The sequence below is a fragment of the Oryctolagus cuniculus genome, chromosome 5 (genome assembly GCF_051225735.1).
Source record: "Oryctolagus cuniculus isolate XC-2025 breed Fujian yellow rabbit chromosome 5, ASM5122573v1, whole genome shotgun sequence".
NCBI classification, from domain to species: Eukaryota; Metazoa; Chordata; class Mammalia; order Lagomorpha; family Leporidae; genus Oryctolagus; species Oryctolagus cuniculus.
The window spans coordinates 36,633,698-36,648,951 of record NC_142871.1 but is presented as its reverse complement, the minus strand read 5'-3'; the positions used below and the strand labels follow the sequence as shown (position 1 = coordinate 36,648,951).

Sequence of the window (15,254 nt, the reverse complement as noted above, 5' to 3'; positions counted from 1 at the left end):
ATAAAATGTTGGTGATACAGGGTTTTAGTTTTCTCAGCTGAGTTTTATTACAAAACTACAACCTGCATCATGTTAGAGATAAAATCTGGTTTTGCTGACAACTATAAGCTCAACTTTCTGGTTCCAAGCCAAATAGACTTTCATTAAAATTTTTAAATTAAATAACAAGTAATCATCCTGGTTAGCATAACCCTATATTGGGCTGATTATTGTTTCTTAAATTCAGAGTTCTTGGAATCACAGGTCTAGATGAAAGTCAAGTTTGCTAAAACATACAGATAATATTGCTTCAATAGCCTTCTCATCCTGTGGATGCCCAGAGATTACTCCTAGACCCTCTTGCATTTCACTGATGTCATGTGACCAGTCTTAGACAACAGAGCGCAAGTGGGAGTGATTTCTGTAGCTTCCTGTGTAGGTCTTTCTCCATTAGCAGACTGAATGCAGAGGACTGAAGGGCTCTAGGAATTATGGAGCCACAGGATCCTGTGTGAGGAAAGGTAATTACCAAATGAACCACACACACAGAACTATAAATTGAAGATGAAGTAAAATTTATTGTGCCAAACCATTGAGATTTTGGAGTTTGTTTTAGAAGATAGTAACATATGTATCTACATTTATACACAGATACACAAAAACATACACCTTCATACACGTACTAGAAGCATGTGCACTAGAAATTTGAAAGAGGTATTTTCTGGGTGACAGTATTAACAGATTCTATTTGTTTTCAAAATTACCATATTTCCTAAATTGTCTTCAGCAAATAGACATCACTACACATTAGGTTTACAATCAGGGGAAAAACACAAAATAAATATTAGATATTTTGGGGGCCGGCTCTGTGGCGTAGCCGGTAAAGCCACCGCCTGCAGTGTCAGCATCCCATATAGGCGCCAGTTTGAGACCCTGGCTGCTCCACTTCCAATCTAGTTCTCTGCTATGGCCTGGGAAAGCAGTAGAAGATGGCCCAAGTCCGAGGGACCCTGCACTCGCGTGGGAGACCTGGAAGAAGCTGCTGGTTCCTGGCTCCTGGCTTTGGATCAGTGCAGCTCCAGTGGTTGCAGCCATCTGGGGAGTGAACCAGTGGATGGAAGACCTCTCTCTCTGCCTCTCTGTAACTCTGCCTTCCAAGTAAACAAATCAAATCTTTAAAAAAAGTTAGATTTTTTTTAATGATTCCTAACTGAAAGCCCTCTTCCCTTTTTTTGTTTTATTTTAGTTTGGGGTATCATTCCTCACTTCCTGGATTCTTCAGATCTTTTGTCTGATTTGGATCTCCAAAGCAGGCACACACTTCATCTCCAGTAAGAACTGGCAAAATGACAGTCATAGTGCCTCCTTTCATGGATATTGGAGGATTAGTCACAATACAGTTCTTCCATTGTTACAACCATGAAATGAAGAGGTGCTCAATAAGGGAAAACATTTACCAGGATCACTGTAGTGTAGCTGGATCCTTCATTATTTAGTGTGCATTTCTAATTTTTTATTCTGAAATAATTTCAAACAAGAAATTGCAAGAATAGTATAAAGAACTCTAGACACTTTGCCCAGAGACCTCAATTGTTACCATTTTACTATATTTGAATGAATTGTAATTCTCTCACTGCAGGCAGATGACACGTGATAGATGACACAATACATGATGGACAGAGGAATATAGATAATTAGACAGAGACATAATCTGATAGATAGATGATAGACAAATGGTACATGAAATTATCCTGAAATATTTTAGAATAACTTGAGTATATATATCAAGATTCTTAAAATATGCATAATTATTTCTCTAGCTCCACTTATAGTAACTTAATTACAAGGAAACACTTAGAGACATGAGAAAGTTTCCATTATAAGAATGTTAGTCATCAATATTTACCTCATTGAGATTATAGTCCTTGAAGTCCAATATTAAGTGTTTATTAAGCCAATTTTATAGTTCAATCTATACTGCTTCCAAATGTCCCCTGTAGTCATTAAGATAAAGTTGAAAGCTCTTAATATTTCTGTTTCTGTTGACTGGATCACTCTCATCACATTTAGGATGCTTTAGATCTTGCCTTAACCTCAATCAGAAAAAAAAATGAATTTCAAGGGCCTGAATATATTGGTGTATTCTCCATTGTCTCTGCAGTGACAGGTCAAACCAGAGACTATGGTATATGGAGATTGTATTCTTGCTCAGAGCTCAACCACTTCTGCCTGAGAGCCTGGGGAGCAGATGATGTGCCTTGACCCAGAGCAGCAATAAAGGCCTCTAAAAGAAAGGGGAAATAAAATGCCTGAAAAGTCTGCTCAATATAAGAGGAAATAATTTAGGAGATACTTGGAATTCTACAGAATTTTCAACAAATAACTTTTCCTAATTTCAAATTAGACACCAATTCTTAAAAGGCATATGTATCACAAGAATCCTGGGAGAGGAAGAATGTTAGCTTTCTTAAGTAGTATCAGTGGAAAAACAGAGTCCCTGGGCTGGCCCCACAGATGCAATTTTCATCCTTTCCTGGTGGCTGTGTTCACTGTCCATACCAAGAACAATGAAAACAAATATCTATTATGTCAACTCCAAAGGAAATCATTTGACTTTGACACATCAACATTCAGAAAATTCCAAAGCAAAAATAAACATGAAATTTCAAATAGAGAGCATCTGGGATTATCATATTGCTCAAACAAATATTTGAAAGCAGAAATCATAGAATTTTAAATCATACTTTATACAATGAAAAGAAGTAAACTCTAAAATACACCTCATAAATTATTCAAACATGTCATCAAGTTCACAAAATCTAAGAATCAACAAGAAAACACTCCAAAACATATTTATTTAAATGATGATATGGTTTGTGTTGGGGACATTGTTTGCAGAATAGAAAGATTAAAAATGGAGTAGAAAATGCAATATTCTATTTTTACTGGCAACACAAGCACAGAGTCATCTGTTTCTCTCGAGGATTGTGTATGATATGACACAAAACTTAAAATTCATTTAGTTTATTAATGTGATCCAAATGGATTTAGACTAAGAAAGGCAAACAGGACAAAAATAAGATTTGGCTGACCTACACAAAGAGAACAAAAAGAGTGAGAAGATTTTGAATTGGTGATAATTTTATGTGGAAAGTTCATTTATAAACTAAGAAGATACATCTAGAATATCAACCATGACTCATCCGGAGCCAATGTGTGATACACCCTACACAGTCACTGAAGAACCACCCAGATCTGATCCCTTCTTCACTGGCTTACACTTTCTGAACTGAGCTTGGCACCTTATCAAGGACCCCGCACAGCACTGGGTTTGCGGCCAGCACCATTTTCTCCTCTGTGTACAATCCATTGCACACTATGTTTGTATTTCCCTTAGTTTCTTTCTTTTTAGTGAGTGGCAGAACTCAACCAGGAAGATCTAAGCAGGGAAGAGCTAAGGAACTACTCTGAACTTGAGAAGAGATGATTTGAGAGTGGCAATGGACTCAGATAAACAGGAGATTAGAGTGGGCATCATTAAAAAGCCCTGGGCCAAGGAGTCCATGAGTAATTCTCAGAACTGGGTCATGTAAAAGGCAACAAGGACCATAGTGACACTTGGAAGGTCACACTCAAAGAACAATAATGAAGGAGACAACTGGAATGGAGCCTGGTACTTTTCATATTTTTTTAAGATGAAAGCGTTTTTAAAAGAAACATAGAAGTCATATTAAAAAATGAAATTGCAGCAATGAGTATTTAACAAGGGCTAAGGAAGGAATTAAAGAATTCTTTTATTTCTGCTTAGCAGTTCCAATGTGTTTTTAAAGGTCATGTTAAGGCTGATTTTGATTTATTTGGACAACTGTACATAACATTAGGCATTTTGTAGGAAGAAACATGACTGATATCTCTTAGATATACCAGGAAGGGAGCATGGGGAGGGGATGGCAGTGATAGCGAGCGTGTGAGGAAAAGTTTGCACACCTTTTGTGTCCACCTCTTCATGCCCAGAGTGGACGCAGTCTTTACTCTGTACTTTAAACAATAGGTTCAGATCACAGAAAACATCATCACCAACTGCAACAGAATTAGCATCACAAGGACTTGGCACCCAGCGTGCTGCTGAGTGACATAAAGCACAGGAACAACTTGAGAAACACATTTTTGTTCAGGGAAGAGGACGATGAAGTTCCACACACCAAAGGCTCAGCTTTATACGGTCTCTCTATATCTGGAGGCAATGCTGTCATTCCTTGAATCTGAAAAGGAAAGATAAGACACAGCAGATGAGCAAGTGATTTAAGAGCAGGGCTGTAGGCATGCCTGCTCAACTGCTCACACTTCTAAAGGTGGCCAAGGAGGTAGGGGACAGTTGCTGAAGATGCATAAACCATTAGGAGAGTACAATTAAGGGCCTAGGAGGGAGGTCAAAACAAAGTCAGGCTCTCCTTTAGACAAGAGCTACTAAACAGGCTCCAGTGCTTTCTGAAACTCACATCCCCTTCAATTCCTGCTTCACATATCAATGTTAGCGAGAGCGACAGGAGTTTTCAGTTAACCCAATTAATCACTGAACAAACAATTACGAGTTACATAAAAAGGCCAACTGGACCATCAGATTTATGGACGTGTGCCTGTTCCTTAGATTTTCCTGTTGTACACTCTGGTAAGTGTGATGTTTAGGTTGAGAGGTTAAAACAATGTAGGGCTTACCGACCACTCTGCATTGTCTGTCTTGGAACATCTCACGTTCACTGGCAGGCTAAGAACAAGCTTGTTGAATGCAAGACCTTCCTTTTTAGTCCATTTAAACTTATTCATTGCATCCATGAAAGAAAGATTTTTGTACTGCTTGGGACTTTTGATGATGAAAGGCCAAGTCCTAAATTTAAAATAAATAATCACCATAATATTCAAGAAAAAAACCTATATTTCCTTTATTTTTCAAAATTCTAAGACACAGCTCATAATTGCACACTTTTACACCCAGGGTCAACTCTATGTAAAACTGCTAATGAACTCATTAGAGGTTACTAGAAGAAATAACATGCCAAAGAAGAATGATAATCCTTGTTTGGGTAGCAGAGGAGCATTACTTTTAGACAAATAATTTTACTTTTAGAAAAATAATTTTAGCTCAGAAAGACTCCCACAGCATAATAACAACTCAGCCCTTTGTTTTTGCCACAGTAAACTGGTAAGCATTCATCTCTAAAAAGTGCAATGCTAATGATGCAACAAAGAAACCTGTAGGTTGTTACACAATATTCTAATTCAAATCAATCAGTGGAAAAGCCTGACCCCTGCTGGCTGACATGTTACTGTTTGCCTACAAGAGAAGATGAATACAAAAATACTAATCATAAATCTTTTTTAAAAAATTGAATTTAAATCAATGTTTTAAAACTCCTATATAGAAAAAAATACTCTGTAGTCAATACATTTTGCTTATACTTGCCACTCTAAAAAAGTACGTTTAATATCCAAGAAAGAAAGATGAAATCATGAAAAAATAGTTCAAATGGCTTGAAAAAATAGCCATCAGGGATGTCTTCCATTAAATATTTTTTACCCTATTGATTTCTGGAAAAAGTAAAAGTAATTATTGGCACATCAGAAAAATTTACATCAACTAATCAGATGTAGGATTTGGATCCTAAGCAGGATTTGGATCCCCATGACTTCCCAGGAAGATGTCTCAGGGATTTCCAGCAGTTATTAATCACCAGCTGAGAAACCTACAGTTTTAACATTTGATCATTGTAATTTCACTTATTTATTCACTTTGTTAATTCACAGAATCTACTTAGGTACATTGAGTAGCATCTTTTCAAGTAATGCAAACATCTTTCAATTTTTAGGAGTTTTGAAGATAAATTTTTAATATCAAAATTAAAATAATTTCCTCTGTAGTCTAATAAGTGAGAAAATAAGAAAAACAACAGCTAGTATATCAAGATCTTTACCACCTTAAGTCCTAACATCCTTTTTCTTTTAATTAAAATCAATAATTAATTTATCTTTGTTGAGTTTTAAATCTATTATTTTACAGGGAGCTTAAAGGTAAATACCATAAAACAGCATCACACTACAATGAACATATCAAGTAACATTTTCAAATCTATAGTTTATTCATATTTGAATTGTGCTAACTTATGCAGAAATGCAGTCCATAATTAGTACAAAAGAAAAGCTTGACTTGAAAAGGGTCTATTATATTTTCATAGAATGTCCTTTTGACTGCACTAAAAGCTATAGGTAGGTTTGTTATATATAAAATAATTTTGAAATGAAATATCAACATTAAAATTTATTTTTCTTTTTTTTAAATGTGTAATTATCTTTTTGGATGGATGATACAAGGATGTGTTTTTAAACCTTTTTTTAAAACTTTTATTTAGTAAATATAAATTTCCAAAGTACAGTTTATGGATTACAGTGGCTTTTTCCCCCCTATAACTTCCCTCCTACCCGCAACCCTCCCAAATCCTGCTCGCTCTCCCATTCCATTCACATCAAGATTCATTTTCAATTATCTTTATATACAGAAGATCAATTTAGTATATATTAAGTAAAAATTTCATAAGTTTGCACCCACACAGAATATAAAGTGTAAAATACTGTTTCAGTACTAGTTATAGCATTACTTCACGGTGGACAACACATTAAGGACAGAGATCCCACATGAGGTGTAAGTACACAGTGACTCCTGTTGTTGACTTAACAGTTTGACACTCTTGTTTATGGTGTCAGTAATCTCCCTAGGCTCTAGTCATGAGTTGCCAAGGCTATGGAGCCTTTGGAGTTCGCCGACTTTGATCTTATTTAGACAAGGTCATAGTCAAAGTGGAAGTTCTCTCCTCCCTTCAGAGAAAGGTACCTCCTTCTTTGATGGCACTGTTCTTTCTACTGGGATCTCACTCGCAGACATCTTTCATTTAGGTTTTTTTTTTTTTTTTCCACAGTGTCTTGGCTTTCCATGCCTGAAATACTCTAATGGGCTCTTCAGCCATATCTGAATGCCTTCAGGGCTGATTCTGAGGCCTGAGTGCTATTTAGGACATCTGCCATTCTATGACTCTGCTGTGTATCCCGCTTCCTATGTTGGATTGTTCTCTCCCTTTTTGTTTCTATCAGTTAGTATTAGCAGACACTAGTCTTGTTTGTGTGATCCCTTTGACTCTTAGACCTATCAGTGTGATCAATTGTGAACTGAAATTGATTATTTGGACTAATGAGATGGCATTGGTACATGCCACCTTGATGGGATTGTATTGGAATCCCCTGGCACTTTTCTAACTCCACCATTTGAGGCAAGTCTGATTGAGTATGTCCCAAATTGTCCATCTCCTCGCTCTCTTATTCCCACTCTTATATTTAACAGGGATCACTTTTCAGTTAAATTTAAATACCTAAGAATAATTGTGTGTTAATTACAGAGTTCAACCAATAGTATTAAGTAGAACAAAAAAATACTAAAAGGGATAAAGTATTAAATTGTACATCAACAGTCAGGACAAGATAAGGTGTCTATTTTGAGAAAGAGAAAGCCAACTTTATAACCAGAGAAATGTTGGTAGTGAAATACCAGACTGACTACATACAACACCAGAAGGTGGCACCTGAGTCCCTGCTAAGATGGTGAGGTGGACTAAGTCCTCTGAATTTTCTGCAGCTTTGCTGGGAAGAGCGAATAGTGCAATTATCAGACAGAGATGGAATCTTCAGAAGTTTTGCTGCTATAAGTCAGTTAAGTAGTGTTCACTGAAATTGCATGATATAAAGTGACAGAAAATATGTAATGACATTCTTAACTTTTAGTATAGATATGCAGAAAAGGGCAAACCCAACAGCTCCTGTGTTGAAGACAGAATGACTGAAACTGGGAGACATGGGGACACAGTCATCAACCTCCCTGAGCTGGCATTTTTGTCTAATATTTTTTATCATCTCCTTTGCACTCATGCTAACTTTTACATCTATAATCTTGCCAGCCTGTCCTACACCATACTTCCAGATTACCTCCCTGGAGAAAAGACAAGACAGAAAAAGAATAAACCTCAAACACTAATTTTAAGTATTTATTCTGAGTTTTTTCCTCCAAAGACTAAGGTTTACATCAAAACACAGGTAACCATAAAGTAGTAAGGACTTTTGCTGTTGGGAGAATGAGGGTTAGGGTAGAAATATTAAAAGTGTTATAGAAATGAAAGCACACTTTTCCAAGCCTCAGTAGTGTCAAAATGCTTAGCCAGATACACATATAAATAAAACTGCATTATTTTTATAATGCTCTAGTGGATAAACACAAGTCATGTTCATATTAGGATTTAATAGGGATTGGTAATTTCCCTTTGTAACTTCAATCTAAACTCTGAGATGTATTTTTCTAGGAAGGTAGCAAGGTTTATAACACATGATCGTAGAGTACATTCTAACTTTCCAGCAAATATAAAGCAATTTATATTTGTGAATTCAGATTGACCAATGGGAATTTAAAAGTTTGGTGATTTTTATAATTGGTATCCCTCCTTGCTCTTCATAAACTGAGCAGATAAAGGAGGATAATGTGGTTCCATTTATTCCATGAGCCACTCTAGGTTCCAAATTTTTACTGCTAGTGTCTTTCTTGAGAGTAGAAGGAAACAAGATGGAAACATCTAGTTAAGAAACAGTGTCAGGTACATAAAGCTGACTGAGTTATATCACAGACTCTTATCAAAAACTAGTAAAACAAAAACAAAACAAAACAAAACTTTATCAGCAGACTTCCATTTCTGAATATGCTGGAGTAAGTAACAACACACTTATTCTCTTACTCTGAAGAACTCAGAAGCGAATAAACTAAATGAAATAGTAGTTTTGAACTTTGGAAAACTGTCAGCACAGAACCATACTCTTCTCAAAGCAGGAAACAAGTGGGATGTTCGAAGGCTGTGTTTATCCTTGCTTTCTCCCTGACAGCACCTTCTGGGCTATCACATGTCAAGGAGGATTTCCAAGCAGAGAACATGGTGGTCTCAACATGCTAAGGAGACAAAAATCAGGGGTAATGGACTCTGAAGAGGCTGGGATTTCCAAGAAAAGGTAGTAGAGGAAAAGAGTACACTTTGAAATCAGTGCAAGGAGCATCTGAATTTGTGAATAAGTAATAAGCAACTATATTTGGAACAAAATTCCACAGGGCTGAGCAAATAGTAACTTGGAATTTGGAAGCCAAACAATTTCCAGAGCTCATAGAGGGCTAGCAGATATTTGAACTCTGGCTAGCCAGGGTAGAGTATCTTTGTTGACTACACAGCATTCAGTAGAGACCTGAGAATGGGTAAGATCTTAGTAACGAAGCTAATTAAGCCCTAAACATCTCTTTTAAAGATGCCAAAAAGTTTCTTAAAAATTAAAGATGACCTAGTACAATTCAACATAAAATTCATAATGTCCTATATCTCTATCTAGTCAAAGATTACTAACAAAATGAATAAGTTTGTGAATGTGAACCTTAACCAGAAGAAAAATCAGGCAATACTCCAAGAATTAGAAATGGCAGAGATTAAAAAATTAAAAGAAAAGGATATTAAAGCATAAAATGAAGTTTTATTAAAAATTATCCAAAACTTCTACACTGAAAACTAGAGAAATGAACACTAAATAATTGAAGATTCCATGTTCAGAGAGTAGAATATTCAATATTGTTAAGATGTCAGTTCTCTCAAAGTGACATAGAAAGTCAACATAAACTCAATCATTTTTTAAAGAAATTACAAATTGATGTAAATGTGTATGTAAAAATGTAGTAAACTTACACTCAAAACAACTTTGGAAAAAGAAAAAATATGGCTAAGCTTGAAGACGTACATTCTCTTATTTCAAGGCTACTTATGAAGCAATAATAACCAAGTGTGGTACCATAAGGCTAAAGTAGTCCAGAGGGAATCAACATAACTTCACAAGATCTTCCAACATTCCAGAGTAATTCAATAATAATAGTTTCCTCTCATCAAATGATTCTTGAATAACTTAATAACCATGAACCTTTGATTTAACACATATACCACACTAAAATTCATTCAAAATAGATCATCAACCTCAATGTAAAAGCTAAAATCGTAATCTTTAATGGAAAGAAAAGAGAAATAATCAAAATCTTGAGTACTCAAAGATTTCTTACCTGCTGGGGTTGGCGCTTGGTACAATGGCTAAGACACTACTTGTGATACCTGCATCCTATATCAGAGCACCTGGCTTTGAGTACTGGCTCTGCTTCCAGTCTCAGCTTCCTGCTAATGCACACACTGGTATGCAGCTGGTGTTGGCCCCAGTGCTTGCATACCTGCTACCTGTATGGGAGGCCTGGATTGAGTTCCAGACTCTGGGCTTCCTCCTGGATCAGCTCCAGCTATTGTGGACATTTGTGGAGTAAACCAGTGGATGGAAGATTTCTTTCTCTCAACCTTTCAAATAAATAAAATAAAATATAGAAAAACCTTTTAAAAAAAAAGGTTTCTTACTTGACAATGAGAAAGGGCACCTTAGAAGTAGTGGGCATAAGATAAATAGATAAATAAAATAAGTCACCCAAAACTTCAAACTGTGGTATAGAGAGAACAAAACCTAGGATCATATATGCTCAGAAGGAAGTCAGACATTCACCTTTATTTTATCAGCATAAAAAGAAGTTTTGCAAAGTGACTCAGTATAAACAGAAATGAAGAAAATAACTGCAAACAGAGTAAAAAGGAAATTATATTATATTGTTTATAACAAGGAAAAAATCTGAGTCTGGAAGAAAATATAAACTAATTACACTGGAGACAATTCCAATAAATATTTCTCTATGTTTATCTAATAATACAAATTCAATGAAATAAGAGCTCAAATCAAAGATTAAAAACCCAGAATGAGGTGAAAAGGAAAATTGCAGACCAAAGAAAATAAATTTAAGACAAAACATATTTATCACCAAATAAATTAGAAAAAACAAGAGGCAGAAGAACAGCCCTAAAAAACATAAAATGACAGAGAAAAATCATATCATGAAAAAATTTTATAAATATAATTTTTACAGATATAATATAAAAATTTCTGTGAAATAAAAAAATCTGACTATATGTGCTTCAGAAAAAATTTCATTGAGATGTTCAATACTAAAGTAAATTCAATTTAACTTCTGAATCCTACAGGCAAAAAAATTCTTTCATTCGTATAGAGGCTTTACAAAAGATAGTATGACCCCCAAATAATATATCCAACCAAAGTGCTGTCTAAAGAAATGTGTAGAAATTCTCAGACATGAAAGAACTTGGGGCAAAAGCACCCAGAGGCCCTTCTTGCATAAACAACTTGTGCATAAAATTATGATAATTCAAATCAAAGAACTCATACATGTAGAAATCATACAATATTAGAGGTTACCAATGAATCAATTTATTTTTTTAAAAGATTATTTATTTATTTGAAGGGCAGAATTACAGAGAGGGAGAGGCAGAGGCAGAGAGAGAGAGATGTATCTCTCTCTTGATGTAGCTGCTGGTTCACTTCCCAAAAGGCTTTATCGGCCAGGTCTGGACCAGGCCGAAGAAAGGATCCAGGAGCTCCATCCAGGTCTCCCACATGGGTACAGGGGGCCCAAGCACTTCGGCCATCCTCTGTTGATTTCCCAGGCACATTAGCAGGGAGCCGGATCAGAAATGCAGCAGCCAGGACTAAGTGGTGCCCATTTGGGATGTGGGCACTGCAGGCCACTACACCACAGCGTCAGCCCCCAAGGAAACAATTTCAAAATGCATATATGAATATAAATATTGTGGGACTATGGCTTCAGAAATAAATATAAAAACTAAAAATATTGAAAATAAAAATATTATAATATGGATAATAAATATTTGGTGGTATTGAAAAGAGAGGTGGGGGGAAATGATAATTTGAATGTTCTTATCTTTCATGATTTAAAACTGAAACAATTTTTCAAAACGTGAGTAAAATATATTCATGTATTTTATGATCTCTTCTGTTTTTTTATCAAGATTTATTTACTTATTTATTTATATGATCTCTTTCAAAATAAATATCCCCTTTATAAAATAATATCACTTCTAGTGATAAACAACAGCAACATTTAATTAAAATTCAACAAAGTACAGTTTTACTATAGTTTCTCTTTTTTATGGTAAATTAAAACAAAAGTAAAACAAGGGTTTTGTGTAAAGCAATTTAGAAACTATTATTTTTTTATTTATTCATTTTTATTATTTGAAAGGCAGAGTTACAGAGAGAGAGACAGAGACAATCTTCCATCTGCTTGTTCATTCCCTAAATGGCCACAACATGCAGAGCTGGGCTGATCTGAATCCAGGAGCCAGGAGCTTCTTTCGGGTCTCCCATGTGGGTAAGGGGCTCTAGCACTTGGGTCATTTTTTCACTGCTTTCCCAGGCACTTTAGCAGGGAGCTGCAGCAGCCAGGATTCAAACCAGCACCCATATGGGATGCTGGTGCCACAGACCAGGTGGCTTTACCTGCTACAACATCTTTATAGCAATGTATGCATTCAATAATGTCTTTCATAACATTCAGTTAATGATGGTAAAGTTCATCTCTAACAGAACTTAAAGTACTGCTTTTGCCTTCTGGTTGAAAACTTACTGTGTATAACAACTATTTATAACAAGCATGCATGATTTTTAAATAGTAACAACATAAAATAATTTTCCTGCAAAGATAAGAGAAATTCTTCTTGATCGTTTAAATAAATGGTGCTAGGAACACAATAACTTTCCATCTCATAGACTCACTGAAAGCACATATTCAGGGCTGATGGGTGGTACAACAGAGAATACACAATTCATCTAACCTCATGATCTAGTCTGTGATCTGATCTTTGTGAGATTTTTGTTTTTCCTTAAGTCTTGCCAGATCTGTAGGAGGCAAAGGAAAATGTTATCCTGCAGAACAGGCAATAAAAGTTAAAATAGAGTTGTCTCTATTTTTCTGTTAACCTAGCCTCTGAATCTTAGGATTGATCCAGAATGTTTGCAACAAAACAAAACACCTAATGAGCTATGACATTAAAAGTATGGAAGAGAAGATTTAGGATCATATTTTATACATTATTTTTAGTAATGTATCCTAAAACACATTAATAATTTTTTTAAGCAAAACAGGAAAAAAAACCTAAATCATTTCTCTTTTTGATCATTGAGCCAGTACCTTTGGCCTTCACTGTCATTTATGTCACTGTGATGATGAACAGATTTCAAAGCCTTATTTAAAGTCTAAATGTGGGTTTTAAAACAGAGGCTCTTTTTTGATACATATTTTTGAAGAATAAATTTAACCATGAAGCTAAATGGTTTTTTGTGGGCAATGACATCTCAAAACTGGCCTTGTACTGTGAGGCAATTCTGTCTGTCTCTCCAAGGACTGAAAAACCCAACTTCAGTATTTCCTGGAGGAGATCAAAGGTATGGACACTGGCAGGCACATTGAGAAACAGGATTAGGGCATTTTTAGAGGTGTCACACAAGTTCAACAACAACAACAAATAATTAGGCCATAGAAAGCATTTCATTCATCTTATAAACACACAGCTTTGAATATCCACTTTTTTTTTAACATTCTCTCAAGTTAATCCTTCCTTGATTAGGAAAAGTCTCTAACATGTAAAACGTATTCCAAAGGAAAAAAAAAGTGCTTAAGTCTAAAAAAGGAACAAATTAATATCAATATTTTTAAAATGATTATTCTAGTGTTTAAAACATTTTATCTACTGCTTTGATCTTATTAATTTTATTTGCATACATACTTATTTATTTTAGATGTATTTTATTCATATATTTATTAATTTATATTTATGCTTGTATATCTTAGAGACTAGAGTATGAACCCCAACTCCCCCATTTATTATATACTCTGTGATGTTGAGCGGTTTCTTAATATTTTCATTTCTATTTCCTCTTTCATAACTTTACGTTTGCAGTCTTTTCTGTCTATTAGAATTATATAAAAGTAAATGAAATGAAAGCATGCATGTGAAAATACTAGTAAACTGCAAATAAGTGATTCAAGCATTTTATTTATATTTTATTAGAAACTTGGAACTGACTAAACATATCTAACAGATGATAAATTTAATTTTAAAAGAAAAGTGTTCTTAATTCATAATTTGTAACCCCTATAACATTTAGCAACAAAAGTCATCCCACATTTATATTTTTCCTCAGCTTCTTTAAATTGCCATATCCTCATTTTTTTCTTAAAAAACAGTTCTTAAATATACTCCAAAATCTATGTGTATATTTCATCTAATTATATCTTTCGTTTCCATTTTGAAAAGTCCTAATCATTAAAAATTCTTCCTTTTATTAAAGGAAACCCTCTATTTCCAAATTTCCACAAAGCATTTTGAATCTTCACACTCATATCACTAAATATAGGTAAACTCCTTTTACTACATCAATGTTAATGTATCCCAAATAGAAGTCTCCACAGCACTTCAAACATGTTCCCTAACACTACTCATATATCATCATTGAACCTTTATTCTTCTCTTTCCCTCTCTCCTCCCAGAAATGCAGGCAACAAGTCCTGTGGTGCAGTTTGAAAAGGTAACCAGAATATAACCACCTCTCTTCAACTCTAAGCCCACCACCTGTGCCCAGGGTGATCTCACCTCTTAAATGGACAATCACAATTGCCTCCTGTCATGATTATTTTTTCATATCTTGCCCTCCTAGAAGGCTTTCTCAATGCCAAACTGATCCCATTTGTATCCTACAACTTCTCTTTCCAAATGAAGACCTGTTACCCATGAAGTCCTCCCCGATCTGGTCCCACTTCCACTCAGACCTCCTCACTTTTCAGCTCTGCTCCAGTCAAACACTCCCTTTTGCTAGTCCTCAAACATGGTGGATCATACCCACCACAGGGGCATTCCACTGGCTCTTCTCTCTGTATAGCATGTACTTTTATTCTTTCAACAGCTGGCTTCTCTGTATATAGGTCTCTGCTTAAAAATGATATTCCTAGAGAGGCTTTCATCACCCTATTGACAACAGCTATAAATTTCCTTCACCAGTTCAATTGTCTTCAAAACATATAAGAGTTAAAGTTTTATATTTATGGGGTGAGCACTTGTTGCGGCTATTCTAAAGTGCTGCTTAGGACACCAGCATCATGCATCAGAGTGCCTGGGTTTGAGTTCTTGCTCTGCTCCTGATTTAAGCTTCTTGCTAATGTGCATTCTGGGAGGTACTTGGGCCCCTGCCACCCAAATGGA

At 35.4% G+C, this 15,254-nt stretch overlaps 1 protein-coding gene across 2 annotated transcripts in view; it reads right to left on the bottom strand.

The window, feature by feature from the left end:
* Positions 1–537: 537 nt before the first annotated feature.
* MOXD1 (monooxygenase DBH like 1) overlaps positions 538–15,254 on the bottom strand; it is a 111,377-nt gene continuing 96,660 nt past the window's right edge. The window contains exons 11-12 of one of the 2 annotated variants that reach the window (XM_051854327.3): positions 4,696–4,864; positions 538–4,241 (exon numbers count right to left, since the gene is read on the bottom strand). In XM_051854327.3, coding sequence (XP_051710287.2) covers positions 4,077–4,241; positions 4,696–4,864 — 334 coding nt within the window. In that variant the 3' untranslated portion in view covers positions 538–4,076. The remainder of the gene's footprint in view (positions 4,242–4,695; positions 4,865–15,254) is intronic. The other variant, XM_089332671.1, reaches the window with a different exon arrangement.